The sequence below is a fragment of the Chlorocebus sabaeus genome, chromosome 11 (genome assembly GCF_047675955.1).
Source record: "Chlorocebus sabaeus isolate Y175 chromosome 11, mChlSab1.0.hap1, whole genome shotgun sequence".
Classification (NCBI taxonomy): Eukaryota; Metazoa; Chordata; class Mammalia; order Primates; family Cercopithecidae; genus Chlorocebus; species Chlorocebus sabaeus.
The window spans coordinates 27,401,508-27,416,536 of record NC_132914.1 but is presented as its reverse complement, the minus strand read 5'-3'; the positions used below and the strand labels follow the sequence as shown (position 1 = coordinate 27,416,536).

The window sequence follows — 15,029 nt, the reverse complement described above, 5'->3', positions numbered from 1 at the left end:
ATATGATTTTTTAATTAAATGTAATTTTTTTTGAAGTTCTGGGATACATGTTTAGGATGTACTGGTTTGTTACACAGGTAAACATGTGCCATGGTGGTTTCCTGATTGTTTTTCTACTCACATTAGCTAAGTGAGTTAATAGGGGAGGATCAATCCCTAAGAATGACCTTACAAATAATGAGAATGACTGAAGAGGGTCATGTTGTTCTAAGGTCTCTACTCCAGTTATTTTTCTATAGTTACAAATATTGCTTGAGCCTTAGCATCTGGTGTCTTTAAGGATTAATACAATTGTGTAGGCCTCCCAGTTCTCACAATCTCTGGTGCTTGTTGTTGGAACCCAACACAAATTTATAGAATGCTGGCATAGAAAGGAACCATATAAATTATCTATACAATATATGAGCTTCATATCTTCATGCAGCACCCATTACAAATGGTCACATAGGATCTCCTTGAACACCTGGAGTGACCAAGATTTTACTTCTGCAAAGAGTAGGCCTTTCTTATTTTTAATAGCTCTAATTATTAGGTCTTTTTCGTTTGGTTATCCTATATGTACAATTCCCTCTCACTTCCAGAAAGTAGCCCTACCTCTCTTTGTTGAACTGCACAGAAATCCATCATCCCTTCCACATGTCAGGTTTTTCTGTGCTTGAAAATGGCTAGCACATCACCTGTATTCCCCCACGTTTCTGTGTAGTCCTGTGCAATTCCTTTAGCAGTTCCTGTTATGACTCAATCTAATTTATCACTGATTCGACTGGCACAGAGGCAAAGACGGCTACGTTCGCCTTCATTCTGAACCCTTTTATAATGTAGCCTAGGTGAAAATGAGTGTTTTGTTAACAATGACATAGTATTGATTCCTACTAAACTTGAACTCAACTACAATTCTAATTTGTTTTCTTTTATGTCACATTTTCCACATCATGTACTTCAGTTGGTTTTATTTAGCCCTAAGCATATAGGACCTTTTATATTTTGAATTTACTGTGTTGGATTTAACCTGTCATTTTCAACCTATTTATGTAGTTTTGGAATTTAATAGAGTCATTCACTGTATTAGCCATCCTCTCTTGTTTGATGTAATCTTTGCCTTTGAGAAACATGCTATCTCTGACTTTACCCAAGTCAGTGACAAAAATACTGATCTAGTCAAGGCAAGAACAAAGCAGCAAAGAATTAAAGGCCCTTCTGTGCTTTAACATTGATTAGTTACCCAGTATTCTTTGGCATAATCACTTAACCAAAATCATACCTATGAAACTCTACATTAGCCAATACATGCGTCTGTGGTGTGAGAAATCAAGAGCATGGTTGCCTTTGATGGTGGGGCTGGGGAGAAATTTTGGGGGAAGTGACTGTGAAAGGGCAGAAGAGAGCTTTCTAGGGTGATGGAAATTTTCAGTAACTGGTTTGCGTGTGGTTCATATGGTATATGCCTTTATGAGAACTACTCAAACCTTTCATTTATGATCTGTGGATTTCACTGTAAGTAAATTACATCTCACTTATAAAAACAGCATGCACATTCATTTATTACTGCCATTACCAACTATTAATCATTGAAGATCAGTTCTGCAAATTGAAATATTGAGATTTGGAATATTAAGATGACTTTGTCAATATTTGACAGTGATGAAATCCAAAATAAGATACAGAACACAGCCACTATTTTATGTGAATTGCTTTTTCAATTCATCCTTTGAATAACACTTCTTTAGTGTGTGGGATGTAAAACAGTTTTCTTCTAAGTAGTCTACTTGATATTCAATAGAAGAGGGATAATAACATTACTACACTTTGGTTACATGCTTTTGGCTGGTTTTTGTTTTGTTCTATTTCTAAGCCCTTGGAAACTTGGAATCTGTAAGCAGTCTATTAATACACTGTATTCAGTGGTGTTTTATTTAGAATGAAGAAAATTGGGTATCATATTATCTGCTTCTTCCATTAAGTGTTCTTTATTAAACACTCTTCTGAGGGACATCTACATTTAGTGTCAATATTGTGTTTCAGTCATGCTATATTATAAGACATTATGAACTATAATTATATGATGGAACCACATATTCATTAGTAAGGCAGTGACCACTATAATGGAACATAATTAAATGGAGAAGAGCTGTTTTTCAGAGGTGTAGTGAAAGCATGCAGATGTCCTCTACTTTTCATTTTTAAAGTAATACCTTACAATTACATGGTACTTTTTATTGTTCATAGCTTTTTTTGCACATATTATATAATTTTATTCTTACAAGAAGGCCCAAACTATTTTATAGGATTAAGATTTTGAACATAGGATGATGACATGATTTGACAAAGATCACACTTCTGTAATCTAAACCTTTCACTTCATTCAAAACCTCGTTAAAAATTGTGTATCCTCTGTGAAGCTGTCCTTCACTGCCCTCGCTCTTAAGGTAATTTCCCAGTTAAAAAAAAATCCTAAGCAATTTCGTAGGCTGTCCATACTGTACTATTACCATCATATCTGTCTTGTACATGTTCTTAATTTTTTTATGGACACATTTGATGTTTTCCTGACCATATTGTAAATTCTTCTGCTTTTCTTATGTCTTCCCACCTGAGATGTCCCTGCCAGATGAACATTAGGTACTTTATGAATACTTTCTGAACAAGGGCTGCCCCTAAAATTAAGTTGTATAATATAAGAAAAATACCACTAGTAGTATGTGGCACATCATATGTAATAAAAGCTGGTTGGGTAAAATCACTTCAGAATAATGTGAGCAAATTTATTATATGGTTAATAGAAATTCTACATTTTCAGAACACAGTTTTAATTGGAATCTTTTCTTTCTGTAATTGCATTAGGGCTTTCTGAGTTCTAGTATAAAATTTTTAGAATTTTGTAAAGTCTGTTAGTGAACCAACGTGGTGTGGGAAAACATGATTCATGTTGAGATCAGTTGACCTGTACTTGAGACTCTGCCACTTCCTGGCTTTGTAAACTGGGATTCGCCTCCCAACCCCCACCATGCTGTGAGGCTCCAATGAGGTGTATGTGTCCTGTGGTCTAGCAAGGTACATACAATATGATAAGCCCTTGATAAAGACAGCTTTCATTATTTTCCCTTATCTCATTGGTATCCATTTTATTAAGTTCTTCCTTTTAATACATTTTTAAGTAATATGAAATTATGTATGCTTTTTGAAGAAAGAGAGAAGTATAAAGGAAAGTAAGCAAAAACTCAACTTGATGAAAGATGAAGTACCTTTAATTTAATGAGATCCAACTTTTTATATAAACCTTATTAAAATAAGTCATTCTCATTTTTAATAGTTCATTTTATTATCCAATCTTTGTTATTCATGCATTAATTTGACAAACATTTATTAAATGAGAGTTGGGCATCAGACAGTATTCCAGATGTTGGAAAAAGGTAGACTGCCTGTCTTCATGGAACTTGTGTTCTTTTACGTTGCTGGAGAGGAGGACTACAGTAAACACCCAGACAAATATATGATATGATGTGAGAGAGTGTTAATGCCCTGACCGAAATTTAAAGGGGGTGCATGGATTAAGAGTGATGGAAGCTCTTCAGAGAGGGTGACCAGAAGAGGTCTACCTAAGGAGGTGACATTGCACCACAAATCAGAAAGGAGTGAGGGAGCAAGTTGTGTGACTGTCTGGACACAAGAACGCAAGGCAAAGGTATAGCAAGTTCCCTGTAGGTTTGGCACATGGAATAGAAGCCATGCATGTATGTACTATGTAGAACTATCTAGCTATCCAGCTTTCCAAAATCCTGTGATCTTACTTGGAATTGGGAGGGCTGGTTAGGTAAAATTGCTTTCTCCGGCTGTTTAATCTTGATCTTAACCTGGGTTGCTACCATTTTACCTACTGCTCTGTGGTTAGTGGATTAATTAAGGCTTTGATCTTACGCTAATATTTTTGTTTTCTTTGCATACAGAAAAGTCTTTTTATAACCCAGACCCTTAACCACTGGGAGGAAGCACTGCTCCAGAGAATGTTTGAAATAGAAAACTGCTCTAGTTCTAGAAAGTAAAGACATTTTCCAGCAAGGGCAGGTTTAAAAGGAGCTGCTAAGCTGGGATGGGAAATAGGAAGACTTCCAGAGTCATGTCTTTATGGTGGAACATCATTCGGTTTCAGATGAGTTATTATAACAGCTGATGGATTTATTCAAATCCAACTATAAAAATATGTTTCAGGGAAAATAATAGTTTTTGGATTATCCATTTTTGGCCTCTATTATCATAGAACATTGAGCTGATTTTAGTAGTCACAGAACAATTAAATGGCTGTGAACAATTATTCACAAAACTCTGAATCAAATGTGTCTGTTATCTCTTATAAATGCTGAGAATGTTTCAGAAATGTCTGATATCTAAACAACAAGAAAATTCAAATTACCATTTTCTTATATGTTCATAAGAGAAAAGCATTTCTAATAAAAAGAAAGAATAAGTATAACTTTAAATAAAGTAAATACCAACGACTTAAGTAAATTTCAATCAATATTCTGTTAAATCTCTTACACCTGCTATAAATTCATGTAACTGCTAGTGCTTGTTGAAACCAACAGTGTGATCACCACAATAAAATTATTTCTGAATAGGGCAAAATTAAATTATGGTCAGCACAGCTGTCGTGTTAGGTTGGTTAATTCCTTATTGCTTTTTACTTTCCTGAAATGGGTGATAGAAACTTGGCTCACTGGAACAATCAAAGAACAAAGCAACGTATTCCCCAAGCATTCCCAGTTACCACTCTCAGTATGCATTTGCTATACCTGTCTTTTAGATTTTTTTTCTTGAGGGAATTAAGGTTAGTAAAAATATCTATGTAATCATATAATGAAAGAACCTGAAAAGTTGACCAGTCATTCTTTCTAAGCAGTCCCTTCCTTTTTTTATTTTTATTTTTATTTTTATTGAGATGAAGTCTTGCTCTGTTGCCTGGGCTGGAGTGTGGTGGTGCAATCTCAGCTCACTGGAACCTCTGCCTCCCAGCTTCAAGCAATACTCCTGCCTCAGCCTCCTGAGTAACTGAAATTACCGGCACTCACCACCATGCCCGGCTAATTTTTGTATTTTTAACAGAGACGGGGTTTTACCATGTTGGTCACGCTGGTCTCCATCTCCTGGCCTCAAGTGATCCACCTGCCTTGGCCTCCCAAAGTGCTGGGATTACAGGCATGAGCCACCATGCCCAGTGTTTCCTTTCTTCTTACTTTGTACTAAGCAAAGATGACTTCCATATTTTCAAATTATCTCAATACACTTTGTACACAAATGCCAATTCTGGCTGCTGGGTTTATGTAAAAGACACAGAAGAGCTGAATTTGTAAGCATTAGGTTGTTCAGAGAATTTATAGTATAGTAGGCTTTTTCATTGAATACTTTCTAGTCAATATTAACTAATTATGGTTGAGAAGTAGTACAATTTCTTGTTTTGCAATGTTGAGGATTAATCACCTCTGATTTATCACAACAGTTTAGAATTAGAAGTTTTTCTGTGGAGGAATGGATACTAGAAGCTTTGCATGGCTGTGATTTATGTAGTGTCTGACTACATGTTTTTCAAGCTGTAATAGTTCACAATCTTAGCACTTCTCATCATCACCAAGGAAATCCAGAAAATACAGCATTTTTAATTTGAGGCCTCTGAGCTGGCTGTACATGGAAATGTCAAGTGAGGTTTGTGGCGACCACGTGCCACAGGCATCTGAGAATGTGGTATGACTGAGTGAACCCTCCCATTTCATTGACGACATGTGTTACAAATTACTATGGATCTGGCCTCTGGATTTTAATTCCTTGGTGACAGGATCTATATCTGGGGGAAAAAATTGTCTGGGCTAACTTTCTGTGTAGTAATCATTTGGATTAAATTATTATTTTCCATTCAAATCTAAATAAGATGCAGACACTGTGGGTGCCAAGGATTTGTGTGTGAATCAGGAGTAAGAATAACAAAGGAGCCTGTTCTGTATTAGTGGTGAGAGAGCATCTCTTGGAGGCAAACACGTATACGTACTCGAATCAAGTCTCAGATAAAGGTAGTGGTTGAACATCGATGGCTCAAAACCATTGCCAACAACCAGATGTGCCTCCCTGCAGTCCATGTAAGGAGCAGGGGGAGGGATGTGGAAATACTCAATTGCTGTGATTGTTTAAGAACCACAGACAATGAAGCATTCTGCCTCAAGGCTATTCTGATAGAAAAGAGGGGCTGACTCAAATCCTGTTGCCTCAATTTTGTCCTAACTTGGAAGTTACCCTTATATATACATTTTATCGTGTTTTTTGGCTTATGCAACTAGCAGTGTAATAAAAGGTCTCAGACCTTCAAAATGAAAACTTCTGCCTGGAATATGCCACTTTAGGAAAAATTTAACTTCTTTGTGCACTCTAAGATGTATTATTGAAGCATTACCCTCTTACACTTAAATTGATTCCATATATAGATAAGATAATGAATTTTCAAAGGCATTTTACCTTTCAGCAATGTACAGATAATAGTTGTTACCAGTGGCTTAATGGTAATTGTGGTCTGGACCATTCAGATTCTCTTGTCATCTTTTATATATTTTCTTTTTATTTGTTTGCCTTTCGATCCTGTAGGTATTACCACGGTTTACATTCTTCTCTTAGAGCTGACAGTTTTTTTTTTTCTTTTTTTAATAAAAATCTCATCCCATCTTATTTCCATTTCCCCTTCTCTTGGTTTACGCCCTGAGACACTGAGGGAAAGGAAAATTCTTAGCCAGATTCTTAGGCCTTAACTTAAGGCAGAGCTCCATGAACACCCACGAAGCAAAGGCCACTGTTCGGAAAGGAATGGAGACAGCCATTCTTTTGCATCCTTATTGCTTCTTGTAGGAACTTAGAAGTGAGAAACAGCAGTCAGGCTGGAGAACGTAAATTGTCATAGTGTCAAGGAGGATCCTTGGATACAGCTATTTGTGGTCAGTGTAAGGAACGTGTGCATGATACGAATGATGACATTTTATCAGCAAATAAATAAAGGAGAAGCCAAATTCAGGAAGAGACGGAAAGAGCATGATCCCTCATTGAAAATGATCATGTTTGTCACTAGCTTGTTTCCATAATCACCTCAAACATTATTGCTTTCTGTGGATTTTGAGTAATGGTTTTCTATTCAAATTGGATGAAGGAATGGGAAGTGTATTGCCTAATGTATATGTCTTCCCCAGATGAGACTGTTTCTTCTTAAAATAAAGGTAACAATCCTCCTCACAAGCTCTTTTTATAAGTGTTGTGAAAGGAAAGCTAAAAAATCATTGGTTTGAGGATTGGATTATGATGCTAGAATTCAACATGTAAGTGTTTTTATGCAATCTTTGTATCCCCACTTGCAACTAACTTTATCTTGGCAATTAGTAATCTTCTTTTGCGTTATTTTAAAAGCAAGGGCCTATTGGTATGACAGTTAGTAGGACATACTGTATTACAGAAGAACCTGATTTGGATGCTAGAGCAACCAGCTCACCTTTGGTACATGATTTGAAAGCATTTTCTGAGAAAGGAAAACTTCCATTTTGAAAAGTTGTCATTTTGAAACATATCTGCAGTATCTTAATTTTATCTGTAAAGAAAGAGCCCAAATGATGCTGATGCTATTCTGTCTTATCCTGAATCCTTTTCCTGGCTGCTTTTCAGTGTGTTTGTGACCAACTGAATTTTATAGTTACATGTTCTCCAGGGGTTGTGTGTGTTGACTTACGGCATTTTCTCATGTCAGGAAACAATGTGATGAGAACCATTCATGGGGTGGGAGAGATGATGACCCAGATGGTACTCAGTAGAGGCTCCATCTTCCCCATGAGCGTGCCAGATGTGCCACCCAGCATCCACCCGAGCAAGCAGGGGAGCCCCGCTGAGCATGAGGATGTGACTGTGATGGACACCAAGCTGAAGATCATTGAGATTTTGCAGGTGTGTTGCCTAACAGAAGCTAAGTGACAAAGATGTGATTTTGCTTATTGGTTTAACTTCTTACCCTTTTTGTTCCAAATCACTGTGTAAATATTCTGAAATGCAATCAATATAATTTTATTTTTTTAAAGTTAATGACAAACCTGGTAAGAAATATCACAGACACTATTTAACATATGAATCACATTTGTCCCTTCCCATTAATATACTAATGATAATATCTAATAATTGTGGGGTGCTTTGAGGTTGATAAACTGCTTTCATGTGTATTAAAAAAAATTAGTATTGACCCTGATTGAACTTTACCTTCATTTGAGAAGGATTTCAGAGCAAGCAAAGTTATTGATTCATTTCCAGCTCTTTTCCTATTTGTAATTGAGTTGAACATACGATTCTGTATATCCAGATTTATTGTTTTAGCAAGAAGCACAAATAAAATTTTATTTCTTATTAACAAAAGTTGTTAATCGTTGGTTTTGGTATTTTATATGTGACAATCTCGCTCTGTTTTTGTTTCTGAAGGACAAGGAATAACTAGAAAAAATTAACCTAGTGTAATGCCTAATTTTAAGAATTTAAAGGAGATAAATTATTATTTCATGCCCATTGGTTTAGTGAATAGACTTCCCATTACTATAGCTATGAATTCTTAGCAGTTTGTAAGTTTGAAAATAACTTTTTTGATACCTTAATTATAGCATTTATTCCAGATTTGCAGAATGGAGTTTGACGTTTCCAAGTACCTATTAGGAATCTGGGTACAGTTTACTGTGTCTTTTATCATAATTTAATATAGACCGAGCTACCAGAAGTGGGTTAGTAGTCCTGGAAGGGTCTGTACGTTGTTCATTTAAAGTAATTAGATTTATAATCATAAAAGGTTTCACAGTTCCTCTAGGAATTCCAAAGGCTGAATCCTGAGAAATATTGGCAGGCCTCCCAATGCTGTGTTCATGACCCTGAAAAATCGTTTAAAGTTTTCCTGTTCTTAAACTGAGAAAGGTAGCGATCACCTGACCCGTGGACCTACTGAGCCCCAGCTTACCGTCACCCGACTCATGGGACAAGCTCTAAAATATGTGACCTCATTTTAGCCTACATTTACAGAAAAGAAGCATTAGAAAAACAATCTCCAGCAGCTAAAAAATGATGAGATGGAGCTTCTACGGCTCGGCAGTCTGGGGCTGATTCATTTCTGCAGCGTCTCCTTGAACCTCTGTTCACTCTGATTTTCTGTCCCTGTGTCTGGGCTGGCTTCACCATGCCCGTATGCCTGAATACTGTTTCTGAATGTGTCTTTCTTGGAATGGCTCTTCGAGAATTTCTTTGTAGCCCCACTCCTTGGTGCTACAAGGACTTCAAGGTCCTGTGCCTTGTGCCACCTCCTCTCTTCCCCTGGGTCTTCTTTTTTTTTTTTTTTTTTTTTTTGGTCCCCCATCACTTTGTAGATCTCTCTCAGTCCCTCTCTTTTCATTTCTCTCTCATTCTCTCTCTTTCTCTTCCTGGCCCTCTCTTAACTCTCTTTCTCTGCCTTTGTTTTTATCCTTCACTTTCCTCCTTTCTTTCTACTTTCCACTTGTTTTTCCTGAGTAGGCATATTAGAGAATGAAAGTTTTAATTTTGATTATGTTTATGGAATACAATGCTACATGTAAACATCATCAACTGAAAGTTGTGTTTCATTTGTTTATGATTTATCCTTTACTTTTTAAAGTAGGATTTTAAACACCCTTCCCTGTGAAGCACCTGCAGTCCAGCTCTGCCCCCTGCCTTCTGCTCATGGGTACCAAATCCCATACCCTTTCTCAGTCCTCTTTTCCCATGGGTTATCTCCTGCTCTGCACATCCCTTTGCTACCAAGAATCAGTTCAACCAATATGTGTTGCAGCCCTCACCACACGTTACTAGGAGTCTCTGGTGTTTGCTTTCCCCTCTAGACCGTAAGTTCTTCAAAGGCACGATTGAGATCCTTGGCACCTTTTCATGCCCTTGGTGCCTTCCTCAATACCTTGTTTAACACATGTCTGGTGAATTAACCAGCTGAGTACAGCTGACATGGAGGAAGTTTCTATAAAAAGCATAAAAGTCTAGCTAAGGTGGGGTGGTGAAGAGAGAGAGAGAGAGAGAAGAGAGAGAGAGAGAAAGAGAGAGAGAGAGAAAGAGAGAGAGAGAGAAACTGAGACACAGAGGACAGAGAAAGGGAGGGAGGGAGAAAAGGAGGGAGATTGATTCAGGTTATGACTGGGGAACCAGTGAAAGCTGCATTAAAAAAGAATTTAAACTGGACCTTGGAGAATTTTTTTTTTGGAGACAGGATCTTCCTGTGTTACCCAGGCAGGAATGCAGTGGCACAGTCTTGGCTCACTGTAGCCTTGACCTCATGGGTTCAAATGTTCTTCCACCTCAGCATCCATGGTAGCTGGGATTATAGGCGTGCACCACCATGCCTGGCTAATCTGTTGTATTTTTGTAGAGATGGGGCTTCGCCACATTGCCCAGGCTGGTCTTGAACTCCTGGGGTCAAGCGATCCCCCATCTCAGCCTCCCAAAGAGCTGGGATTACAGGCATGAGTCACTGTGCCCTGACAGAGGATATCTTAACATGTAATTATTATGAAGTGGAGGAGAATATTCAAAGTAAAGTGGACACTGTGAGCACCTGTGTGGAGCCAAGAGTGGAAGTGCAGGCACTCCAGTGCTGTTAGAATGGGAGAGAGGATGAGAGAAGGGGCGTAGGAGGAGGGAGGGATGGGACACAGGTGGTTTGGATAGAGATAAAGTTAAATGATGCCTTGAAATGCCAATCTTCCTAAAACTTGGGTGACCACAAAAATGTGACACTTTTGAGAATGTAGGGGCACCATTAATAATTATGCTGAAACAAAAGGTTAAATAGGGCCTATCTCAGGCAGACAGGGACAGATGGTACCTATGTAAAAACCTCTCCTTTGATCTGCAGCACATCTCAGCTTTTTCTTCTTTGATTTCTGTTGTATTTAGACCACATGATTTAGCTCTCAATAGCTTCCTAATTATGCTAACAGTGCTATATTTTTTTCCCCAACTCGACTGTTGGCTTTTTGAGGGCAGTAGGCTTCACCTGTTTGCATTCCCTGTGGTACCTAGCACAGTCTAGAGCCTTGCTAGGTACTTAGTTTCTGTCCATGCATCCATGAATGAGAACAATGACAGCAACCCAAACCCAAGAAAATGCAAATACCAGTGAGGAAAATCCATAGTATATAGATGCTGGTACTTCAACTGTCCTTTTAGAACCTGGCTTTCGGACTGATCGTGGTATAGTCACAGTCATACTGTTGTAGCTGAATTCTTGCCCTACTGTGTAAGAATGAGGGTCACACCTCCAACAGTCTCCTCCCAGAGACAGTGGCACTCTGCAAAGTGTTCAGTGAAATGACATCATCATTATCTCTTCATCCAGACCCCCACGGTGCCTCTAGCTGGAATATTCAGAGAGCAATCATAGGGAGTCAAATGTTCTTTCCAAAAATGGCTTAGGGATTTTACTGACATTAGCTAGTGGAAATGAGTTCCCTTACTTAGTCTGAAGGCTGACAAGCATGTGGCAACTGGTGTTAAAATCTTCTAACTAGTTCCTTCGAAAGGTTGATACTTCCACTGGTATTGGTGTGTCGTGAATTGCATTTTTAAATACTATGCTAATGAAAGAAATTTATGTTGTTCTTAATCTTTCTTATAGTTTATCCTGAGTGTCAGACTAGATTATAGGATCTCATATATGCTGTCGATATATAAGAAGGAGTTTGGAGAGGACAATGACAATGCGGAGACATCTGCCAATGGATCTCCAGATACTTTACTACCGTCAGGTATCTCTTTGTGACAATATTTATTCTTTGTATTTTGTTCTTCTGAGAACTTGAAAGTACCTATCGTATTTTAAAACATGATTATATTTTTTGTGCTTTTATTTTTTTTATTATAATTTAAGTTCTGGGATACACGTGCAGAACGTGCAGGTTCATTACATAGGTATAGACGTGTCATGCTGGTTTTCTGCATCCATCAACCCGTCATGTACATTTGGTATTTCTCCTAATGCTATCCCTCCTCTTGCCCCCCACCCCCTGACAGGCCCTGGTGTGTGATGTTCCCCTCCCTGTGTCCATTTGTTCTCATTGTTCAGCTCCCACTTATGAATGAGAACATGTAGTGTTTGGTTTTCTGTTCCTGTGTTAGTTTGCTGAGAATGATGGTTTCCAGCTTCATCATATTTTTACGAGACAAAAATGTAGATATAATCTCCACTAATGACATCAAAGAACTGAGACAGATTATGAAATAACTCTCTGAGAATGGTGTGGAAGGTGTTTGCTGTTGTTTGTCGCTAACTCCTATGAACGCCTTTTCCTTTGTAATCTTCAGGACTCTATAAGATAGATGCACTGTTCATTGTGTCATTTTACAGAGGAGAAAACCAAGGTCAGAAAGGTTAAGTTACTTGCCAAAGGTCCTGAAGGTAGAGGCACAAGGATTCTCTCTGAGGTCTCTCCAGCTCCAGAGTCCAAATCTTTCCAGCATCATGATGTTTTGGTGAAAACCCAAGAGAAGTTTTTCTGCCAGGATCAAAGAGCAGTGTGAAATGTAGTTATCAGGACAGGTGTTTTGAAGAGAAGCCATTGCCGGATCCAAGAATAAAGACATGGCATTCCCCAAAGACCTGAATGTGGTTGTTGGTATCATTTTGTGTGTGTGGATTTTTTTTTAAAATTTACTTTGTATGGTTATAAACTGGAGCTATATTTCAATTTTAATATTTAAAAAGTGTAAAAATGCAGCTAATTTATCTCTGAGCATTGGAGCATAACAACAAAAGAGCACAAATATGATTGTAAAAATTTTGTGACTATTGAAAGGACTTTAGAAAAACTAAGAAATATTAAATTACCATTTTTTTGGACAGGTCAGGCCAAGTCATTGTAGGCTGAAAAGTATGTCTTATTGAAGATTTAGCCAGCTAATGGGATTCTTTTCCTGAGAATAGAATTTGTACACAGATGTGAAACTTCCTTCTAACTGCCACCAATGTGCCGTTAGGAACTCTCCCCTATTCTTCGTCCATCAATCAGTTAGGAATGATTCAGTGATTACAAGCATGTAGTTAAAATGGATACTAGACCAACTGTCCTGCTGTCTGAATCATTAGTCCCATCAAAAGGCAGCACACCTCTGCAGAAGGACTTGAACATGCCTAAGCAAGACTTCTCTCCTGGCACGTTTGCAATGGTGTTTTTCTGCTTCTCAGAAGTGTAGAACCCCAAAGGGCTATTTCCAGGAATGATATGGCAGAACCAGAAAGTCTTGCTGGCGGTTGCATTGACAGTAGCATAAAAATCATTGACTCCCAGAGGCCAGGCTTCTGGAAACACGAGCTTTAAGTGTTAGTAAAGTACCAGAGGGAAAGTCTAGGGGCACCCCAGAAAACCCTTTCTCTCTAATTTACTTGATCTCTTTCCTTTTTTTGTACCAGTAAGGGATACCTTTCAGGGAGAATTGTTTTTCCATTTTTATATCTTACTGTGTTTCTTTTTATGCTTTGGAGATGACAAATAAGTGGTGTATTTTATCATTTAAACATGTTACCTTGGCTAGGTATGGTGGCTCACACCTGTAATCCCAACACTTTGGGAGACTGAGGGGGTGGATTGGTTGAGCCCAGGAGTTTGAGACCAGACTGGGCAACATGGCGAAACCCCATCTCTACAAAAAAATACAAAAAAAGTAGCCAGTACTGGAGGCACATGTCTTTGGTCCTAGCTACTCAGGAGACTGAGGCAGGAGGATTGCTTGAGCCTGGAAGGTCGAGGCTGCTGTGAGTTGAAGTTGTGCCACCGTACCCCAGCCTGGGCAACAGAGCGAGACCCTGTTTCAATAACAAACAAACAAACAAACAAATGAAAAACCCCATGTTATCTTAGGAAGGATATCTTCAAAATGTTAGTGGTGTGGGACAGTAAGGAATCATGATTGGTTCACATAGAAAAAAAAAAAATGCCCTTCCCACAAGAAAAAGGGATGGAATTTTAGTACTGGTAAGCTTAGGTAAAAAGACCATGGTGTTTGGAAATAACCATATAATAACAAGGCTTATTGTATGTATATTTTGATTCCTTGATTATCCTCCCATGTTATCACTCATTTAAATTATATGTAAGTATGTGCATATATGTGTATATATGATCTATATATACACACACACTTCTCCAGATAAGAGGCACCTTTGTAACTGGTGCTTTCTGATCTTTTAAACATATTTTTGATTACAGCAATACATTAGTTTAAAACATAGTTTACATTAAAAAATTACATTGATGTCTTAGTGGAACTATATTGTGATTTTTTTCAAACTGTCAATTGACTTAAATTTTTTTAATTTTTAATTTTTGTGGGTATATAGTTGATATATATATTTGTGGGGTATATGGAGTATTTTGATACAGGTATACAATGTGTAATAATCATATCAGGATAAATGAGGTTACCTCATTTATCATCACCTCAAGCATTTATCATCACCTCAAGCATTCATCTTTTGTGTTACAAATAATCTAATTATAGTCTTTTAGTTATTAAAAATGTACAACAAATTATTATTGACTATAGTCACTCTGTATACTAGATCTTATTCATTCTATCATACTATATTTTTATAACCGTTAACCATCCCCACTTCACCCACCCCAGTACCTTTCCCAGCCTCTAGTAACTATTATTCTACTCTCTATCTCCATGAGTTCAGTTGTTTTAATTTTTAGCTCCCACAAATGAGTGAGAATATGAGAAGTTTGTCTTTCTGTGCCTGGCTAATTTCATTTAATAAAATGACCTCCAGTTCCATCCATGTTGTTGCAGATGACAGGATCTCATTCTTTTTTTTTTTTTTTAATGGCTGAATAGCACTTCATTGTGTCTGTCTACCACAATTCTTTATCCATTTGTCTGTTGATGGACACTTAGGTTGATTCCAAATCTTAGCTATTGTAAATAGCACCTCAGTAAACATGGGAATGCAGATATCTCTTTGTTATACA

The 15,029-nt window shown here is 37.7% G+C and overlaps 1 protein-coding gene across 3 annotated transcripts in view; it reads left to right on the top strand.

The window, feature by feature from the left end:
• ITPR2 (inositol 1,4,5-trisphosphate receptor type 2) overlaps window positions 1-15,029 on the top strand; it is a 485,309-nt gene that overhangs the window by 180,703 nt on the left and 289,577 nt on the right. For all 3 annotated transcript variants that reach the window (XM_007967992.3, XM_073020570.1, XM_007967993.3), the window contains exons 22-23: window positions 7,763-7,956; window positions 11,678-11,807. In XM_007967992.3, coding sequence (XP_007966183.2) covers window positions 7,763-7,956; window positions 11,678-11,807 — 324 coding nt within the window. The remainder of the gene's footprint in view (window positions 1-7,762; window positions 7,957-11,677; window positions 11,808-15,029) is intronic.